The sequence below is a fragment of the Amblyomma americanum genome, chromosome 3, assembly GCF_052857255.1.
Source record: "Amblyomma americanum isolate KBUSLIRL-KWMA chromosome 3, ASM5285725v1, whole genome shotgun sequence".
NCBI classification, from domain to species: domain Eukaryota; kingdom Metazoa; phylum Arthropoda; class Arachnida; order Ixodida; family Ixodidae; genus Amblyomma; species Amblyomma americanum.
This window is the reverse complement of record NC_135499.1, coordinates 50,097,776-50,105,821: the sequence shown is the minus strand read 5'-3', so window position 1 is coordinate 50,105,821 and position 8,046 is coordinate 50,097,776. Positions and strand designations below refer to the sequence as shown.

General features: G+C 47.3%; 1 protein-coding gene across 1 annotated transcript in view; it reads left to right on the top strand.

Annotated features, from left to right (window-relative positions):
- Nucleotides 1–1,518: 1,518 nt before the first annotated feature.
- The window catches only part of LOC144122945 (phospholipid-transporting ATPase ABCA3-like), a 65,445-nt gene continuing 58,917 nt past the window's right edge, over nucleotides 1,519–8,046 (top strand). Inside the window, exons 1-2 of the mRNA XM_077655894.1 lie at nucleotides 1,519–1,711; nucleotides 3,130–3,165. Of these exons, the coding sequence (XP_077512020.1) occupies nucleotides 1,549–1,711; nucleotides 3,130–3,165 (199 nt within the window). The 5' untranslated portion in view covers nucleotides 1,519–1,548. The remainder of the gene's footprint in view (nucleotides 1,712–3,129; nucleotides 3,166–8,046) is intronic.

Below are 8,046 nucleotides of genomic sequence, written 5' to 3'. Positions count from 1 at the left end.
AAGAGGAAAAGCAGCAGTGTTCCATGCCGTAACTGGAAATGCCCTCCATCAGAACCCAAAACCACTATTTCAAGCCCCTTTTCTCTAGCAACGCTTGAAAATTTCGTCCATTTGGAAGAAGTGCGGAAAATTCTATTCTTAAAATTTCTTGAAACTACGTAACCATTCTGTTTTCGCCAAAATTTCAAACTCAACTTTCGCCAAAAAGAGAAGATTTTTTGGAGAGACAGACTGGATAACGGTCAGATTCAGTTCGTGCGCAGCTCACTTTTGCAAAACTCACTCTTATCTTCTAATGCGGTAACACTGCACAAAGCTGCGATTCGCAACAGTATGTGCTGTAGGGAGGGAAAAAGGCTGCGGACTGTGTGCTCCATGAACGCAGCTGGCTGCTCTAATACCAGCCGCCGGCTGGCGACCTTACTTGTCGAGGTGGGAGAACAGGATTTTGGCTTTCATCTCCACGGGTGTGGTCTGCAGCCGGCTGCTACAAAGAGCTATCGGCTTCTTATACACAGAGCGCGTGCTCCAGAGACTCTGTGTCCGCGACTTAACCTATCGCTGAATGCGATCTCTCGGAATTCTGCCAAACGTAGCGAGGGCCATTTCGTCCTTAGCTTTTGAAAACAGCGAGAAAGTAGCGTATAAGTCTCCAAAACTACGCCGTTCTATGAGAGGAGAACATCTGAGGTATTGTAGTGAGAAAAAAGTGGCATGTAACACTAGCGCAACTTTCTAGCAGCGCCTACTGTCCAGACAGGCGAGGTGACTGTTTTCATCCAGAGGCATGACGGCTCGTTCGGTTCATTGCGTGGTGCTCTAGCTTGGCGTAGGTGCTGAAAGTGCCACAAGAACAACGAATCATGTTACTGAGAGTGTTACGTACCACTTTTGCGCCCGATAGTACGCGACGTCTCATCATCATCCTGACCACGGCCACTGCAGGAGAAAGGCTTCTGCTGCACGAATCTGCCACTACTTCCTTTTAGTGTTATTACGTTTGCATTGAGTGCGATTGCCGGGTTATACGGTCCTTCGTGCTTTATACGCCGACGCTGGAGTCATCGCACTGTGGAGAGAAAGAGCGCCTCCGATTTCTCGGCCGAGCACCTGAGCCCGATCGGTTTTAAGTGTCATTCTGTAACGTAGATTGCTCGCTGGGGCCTCTTCAATTTCGCCGTCAGTGCCCTTGCACATCCAGAGGTTCAGGTCGTCTACGTACAATGTGTGGTGTTCGTCCAGTTGTGCGGAAAGGCGAAGAATAGCTGTATTAAACAAGCTCGGGGACAACACCAATCCCTGCGGTGCGGCCTTGTTGCGGAGTCGAATACCCTCCTTTAGGCGTCCTCTCATACTGGTAGTTGCCGTTGTGTCTGTGAGGAAATCGCGTAAGTAGTTGTTGGCGCGTGGACACCTGCGCTCGTTCCGGTGTCGTTGACTTATCCGGTCGTGTGTTCTTTTTTTCCTGCAGCCTACACGCGGGACTTCGTTCCAGTGACAGGCTTTCGCCTGTGGCGGCTGCAGTTCTGGGCGCTGACTTGCAAGAAGATGAGCTACTGCAAGAGGAGCTACGTGGCCATCCCGCTGCTGGTGGCCAGCATCTTCATCACGGCGCTGATCCGCTCGCTCTCCTACTACCTCTTCCACTTCGACTCAGTCAAGGGCACGCAGCTCACCAGGCAACCCATATCGCCCACGGCCACCGAGATCGGTAGGCTGCTCTGGCGCAGTGCTGACGGCAGGCAGATAATCCAGAGAGAGTAGCGGGAAGACTTGCGTAGAGCCCGAAAAACGTTCTTCGGACAAGCATGTCGAAAACTGGGCTGACTGAGCGCACTGAAACACTGGTTGATTTATATACCCATTTATATACTCATGATTCATGTTTGCAGCTACTTGAGACTATTGCCTCATTGGCTCTGTTTATACGCAGTTGTTTTCATGTATGCCCGAAATGTTTTCTTTTGCTCTTGTATATCTCTTTGTGAATTTTTCTTATTTTTGTATCATGACGCGTGCAGTCTTGCACTTTTATCACTTGTAGTGAATTGCGATATCTTATTACCTGAAATCACTTCTTTTTGTCTGTTTTGCTGTGCTCTTACTATGCCTTTGATTTCAAACATATTTTCCTCAAACTTCTGTGTTTGACCTCTTTTACACGGTGCCTCTCTTGAGACCTGTAAGGTACGTGTAAATAAATAAATAAATAAATAAATAAATAAATAAATAAATAAATAAATAAATAAATAAATACACTTTTCTAGAACATGACCTTTATTTCTGAGGCAACAGTGGAGTGTCCTAACTACTGCTGTGAAAATAATGATGCGAATGGTCAATCTTTCAGAGCGTAGCAAAATCTCGCTTTTCAAGTTTTTACTGTGCTCCCACCGAGTAGTAAAACTTGCATAGGAAACCGGTGGGGTGCGTTTTTGGCAATTAATAGCAGAAAAGTAGAGGCGTCTCGAAAAGGAACCTGCTGATATATTGATTGTTTGTAAACAATATCCCGTTGAAAAAACACTGTCCAGAATTTCCGGGTATTATGTCTCGTTGTCTGCCAATGCTCATATCGACTAAATGACTGAAAATTATCAGCGCAGCAACGTACTTTACTGGTTGGCTTCTTTATTTCAACTAGCCCGCATTTTTACGGCTGTATTTGAAAGGAAGTAAAGTAGGTCTATTATCTGTGGAAAGAAAATGTCTTTCTCTGCCGAAGTTGTAAAAACTGAAATGTTGACCTATGAGTGAGAGCGATCGATGTTCAGATGTGTCAGAGACACACGCTGAGTTCCCGGGTTCGAACCCGACCGCGGCGGCTGCGTTTTTATGGAGGAAAAACGCTAAGGCGCCCGTGTGCTGTACGATGTCAGTGCACGTTAAAGATCCCCAGGTGGTCGAAATTATTCCGGAACCCTCCACTACGGCACCTCCTTCTTCCGTTCTTCTTTCATTCCCTCCCTTATCCCTCCCCTTACGGCGCGGTTCAGGTGTCCAACGATATATGAGACAGATACTGTGCCATTTCCTTTCCCCCATAACCAATTATTACTATTATTATTATTATTATTATTATTATGAGCCGAACTGTACCTTTCTCTTTTTTTTCCACCACCTTCGCAGCCCTTCTACAGAAAGAGCCGGCCTTCAAGGACTTGTGTAAGCTTACTTTAATTCTTTGTGACTACCTTCGCGCTTGTGCCATGAAAAGCGCTGGGACACACCCCAGCCCAAGTTAGACCGGACAGCCATTCTTTGCAATCTTAACGATCCTTGGGTCGAAGTTACAGCTGAAGTGCGCACTCATGACGCCTTCGCGACGAGTTTCCTGGTGAAGTGAATAGCGCTTAAACTGCAAGCCTCCAGGTTATTTCAAAGGTGTGTGTTAATATCAGCGATCATAGCATGCTGGCGCACGACGACAATTTGTAATGTAACGTGCGCTTGTGCAACAAACAGTGCGCGCATTGTCGATGGCGTCGAGTTAAAACTGCTGCAAGTCTTGCTCATGCTCTTTTAAGACGGCGAAAGACCTGTTTCAATACGACAGACCACCGAAATAAAAACAAGGAACCTACGATAACGTCGCTAAAGGCGTTTAGCTAGTCTTAGTGGTCCGGGCAGTTACGCGGTGCACAATGCATCTGGTGGGGTGGAGTCACCGACTTCATTTTATTAGAAATGCGGTAATTGGGCCTAGTTGGTCATAAATCTTGAAAAAAAAACGTGCCTAACTTTTTACGAAGAAAAATAATGACCGATTTGTGTAGTTGGGCCAAATGCGAATTAGGCGCGCTAGCAGTTCGATTTTCACTTCGGTTTCGATGTTCAGATCCAAGGTTCACGGATGGTAGTTGTTCGGAAAGCGGTAATGGTTTAATGTCCATATATGCGGAATTGGAGTATTATACATTCATAAATCCCTGGCAGTCTTCCTACCACTCCTGGCGCAGTGGTGCCGCGTTCAAGCGATGCGCCACTGCCCTTCTATGGCAGGTGCTGCTATCGGTGGGACTTGGTTTGCTTGGGTTGGGCTTGATCCAGGTTGCTCTTCACGAGCAGCCTCTCACGATTGAGCTGCCGCCTGACCCCGTGGGCAGGATGTTCACCTGCGCACAACTCGGTGGGCAGGCGAGCAGCCTAATAACAAGTTCGCCCTCTGTGTTGTGCCTTAGTTTTGTTTCATTGTTCGTAAAATGTTTAGCGCGTTTCTTCAAGAGGTAATTTCATTGTTGCTCCAGTTGGTATCCAGCCAGCTGTTTGCTCAGCTGCCATCACCGTGGTACCTAGAGAGCTACCGCGCCTTTCTTTTCTTCATATGTTCCTCCTCCCCCTCTGCGGTTGTGGTGCGCTATATCGCAATGTTGTATATACGCTGCTCGCGTACAACCCCATTTAATCGAGTAGATACCTAATGAGCTGCGGTAAACCCCTGAAGTATTAGTACGATCGTGTCTATACTAGGCTAAAGCTCACAGTCAGTCTTTGCGTTAACCGTTAAATCTTGGGGGGCTGTAAAGGAGTAGTATACAGCCTTTTCTAAAAATTAGCAGCCCATAGGATTTGCTTTCCACTCTTTGGGACTCGCAATGCACGGCCAGCGTTCCAAATCTCTCACAGCAGTGATGTAGTTTCCTATTCAACCCTCCGAAAGTTACTATTTCCACGGACGCTACAAGAGCACCACTGGTCGGAGTAGCAGCGAACCCCTTGGGCTCTTTACTTCGACGAAAGCTGTCCATGAAGTTTTTGGGTTATCTTCTTATGATGACGGTGCGTAGCACCTAGCATCGATTGAACTCCCAAATGCAGTTTAAGTTAATATCATCGCCGAAAGCCTCGCCTTCCGCGTCATGTGTGGTCACAGGACACAGGTGTATTTGTCTCATCGTCTGCTGCGTGTTATCACACAAACGTAAGTTGCATGCACTCGTAGCAGACTGGGCGAGATAGTGACAGTGACGCGCACACACGAACAAGTATAGAATTTTTTCATTCTTTTGAGGTAAAATTATCGTAACCATGACGTGCATTTCAAAGTTCTCTGGTCTTTACACGCTTTTATTAAAGGGGTAACGACACCATTTTTCAGACTCAAGCTGTTTTTTGCATGTTGTTCGCTATACATCTCGGAACAACTGGACACAATAATTATGATGGAGCCGCCGCGGTGGCGGAGTGGTTATGGCGCTTGGCTGCTGGCCCGAAAGACGCGGGTTCGATCCCTGCCGTGGCGGTCGAATTTCGATGGAGGCGAAATTCTAGAGGCCCGTGTGCTGCACGATGTCAGTGCACGTTAAAGAACCCCAGGTGGTCGAAATTTCCGGAGCACTTCACTACGGCGTCTCTTAGCCTGTGTTGCTTTGGGACGTTAAACCTTCATAATTCATAAACCAACAATAATTATGAGCTAATTTGGTGGAGCGAGTAATTTGTAATTAAATCTTTAAAAGTTCTGCTGAACCATGAGGCAGTCAGGCAACACTGGAGCGCTCGTGACTCATGACGACATAAGCCGACGGTCACGTGCTTGCCTGCGTCAGAACGACTGAACTAAAGTGCACCAATATTCTAGTTCACCTAAACTGAACTGCGCTTAGTGAGCATAGGGAAATGAGATGTTCAGGCTAGGTTTGCGGAAGGGTGAAGAGAGAAGTTGAGAGAAACATAGGACATCAAAGGTCTGTGTCCTTCCTTTTACTGTCTAGCGTCTGCCTGGTCTCGGCAACTTCACCGCAATATGCCACGGCCGGACACAAGTAGGCGCGCGCTATGCTCCGCACCAACCGTGCGTGTGCCAGTTTTGGAGCAGACGATTGCGCTTTAGAGTTATGACGTCACTCAGGCTGCTTCAATATGACCGTCGCTGTCAGGGGGCGGGGCTTAGAGCCGAGAACTTCAAACTGTGATTTCTAGCTCGAATGCGCGCGTAGAGCCCTACTTATTTTCTAAATACGCATAATAACGTCGTAGCTTGTAGCTGCATCGTGAAAGCACCATTTGTTGGTAGACGATGTCATGAGTCTTAAGTAAAAGGACAAAATGTGACACTTCTGAATGAATCATTTTCCAGCAGCACATCAAAAGGACCTTGGCTGCGAGTGGACACCTAACATTGTGTAAATTTCCTACCAGGTGTGGTCATACACTTAAGGCACCAGTATGTGCACGCTGTCACAGAATTTTAAGGGCTACGGCAGCTCCTCACCTGATCCTATGGCCCAAACTGTCTCCCCAGGTCTACTTGCGTAGTTAGGCCGAATGCGATTTAACTGCGCTAGCAGTTCGGTTTTCGATTCGGTCCCTGTGCTCAGATCCAGTGTTGACAGATGGCCGTTGTTCGGATAGCGATAATGGATTAATATCCATATATGCGGAACCGCTTATTCTCTCGCTTACATCCTAGATCCCTAGGAGTCCTCATACCACTTCTGGCACAGTGATTCAGAGGTCAAGCAATGCGCCGCTGCCCTTCTATGGCAGGTGCTGCCATCGGTGGGAGTTGGCTTGGGTTGCGACCATTGTCGCCGTTCCCGAGCAGCCTGTTGCAATGAATTGAGCTGCCACCTGACGCGGTGGGCAGGCTCCTACGTATATATTGTCACGCGCCACGCAGCCACCGCGTCGAAAGAGAACAAAGCCAGGCGGCCACCGTTGTGGAAAGTGGACGAAGCTGAAGACGCGGAAAGGGCGTCTGCTTGGTGGCCTGCTCAATTTCCCCTAGTCCGCCCAGCCTTCACCGGTTCCATCCGCAACAAAATTCAGGGGGGCACTTTGTTGACCTAAAGTGTGGTGAGGCGAAAGCCTTTAGCGCGGTGTTGCTGCGTGTGTCGCTGATGTGTGGCTAAGACTTTAATTAGGTACACAATTGTTTGTGAATCTTAAATTCTCGAGACACTCGACGGCACTTGGGAAGCGTCCGCCTGATTCGACGCTTTTCCGCAAACACTATCGCAAGACAAGGAGAACAACATATGAGTTGGCAGGAAATAGCGTAGTCGTTAGCACGCTCGGCTGCTGAACGGAAGGATGGTGGGTCGAATCCCATCGTGCACAAAGATATTTTTTCTTATCGAGTTGAAAAGTGTCACAGACGGACGGACGGACACCGCGAGTATATGTGCCATTAAAGGCTTTCGCTTTAATATATACGAACACATGGGCAGGTTTCCCACCACCCGGTGGGCAGGTGAGCAGCTTGCCACAAAGCCGGGTTTAGAAAATAGACACCAAACAAACAAAGACTAAATGCCGGGAATTGCCACTAAAATGCTAGCGCGGCAATAAGAATTTCAGAATTAAGGGTATGTGTTTCACGTTCGACGAAGAGGTCACTAACGTAGTGCATCGTTGGTGTTGTCAACAGGCTCTGCCATTCTTCCACTAGGCTAAAGTGAGAACGGTGTGCCGGCGGAGTATTGTGTAAATGATGGTGGGGGCTTTATTGTTTATAAATGAGGACATTCCAAACTTTATGCAGTATCGTTCGAATTAATTACTCAACAAAAAGTTACAGCCTTGCAGGGAGAAACTTTTCCGGTTTTACAATGCGACAAGATTCAGAAGCCTGCCTGCGGTCCTACGCTGCCAATCAAGAAATATGTCCGTTTCAAAATATTCCTTACGTGTCGTAGTAATCACGTTCTAGGGACTTTTTAAAGAGCCACCCACTGTTTTTTTTTGTGACAAGCTGCAGGCGCTGTTCCATTTCTCGAGGGCGTCGTGCCGGCACTATTATTTTATTTGACGCACTTCATTCCCTCTATTTTCTTTTTCCCGTTTGTATCTCCAATTTCCTTTCCTACTGTGCAGCGTAGCAAGCCGGCATTTTCTTCTGGTTTAATTACCACTCCACCCTTCTATCTGTGTAATCTTCTCAGATGCTGAGCAGGTAGATCTAATCACGACTTGGGTGTTGTATGCTGTTTGTGATGTTATTTACCTCTGCAAACCTTGTTTAGACAAAAATTTATTACCTAATAATGCCCGTTAAAGAACCTCAAACGGTAGAAATTATCCGCAGCCTTTCACTACGGCATC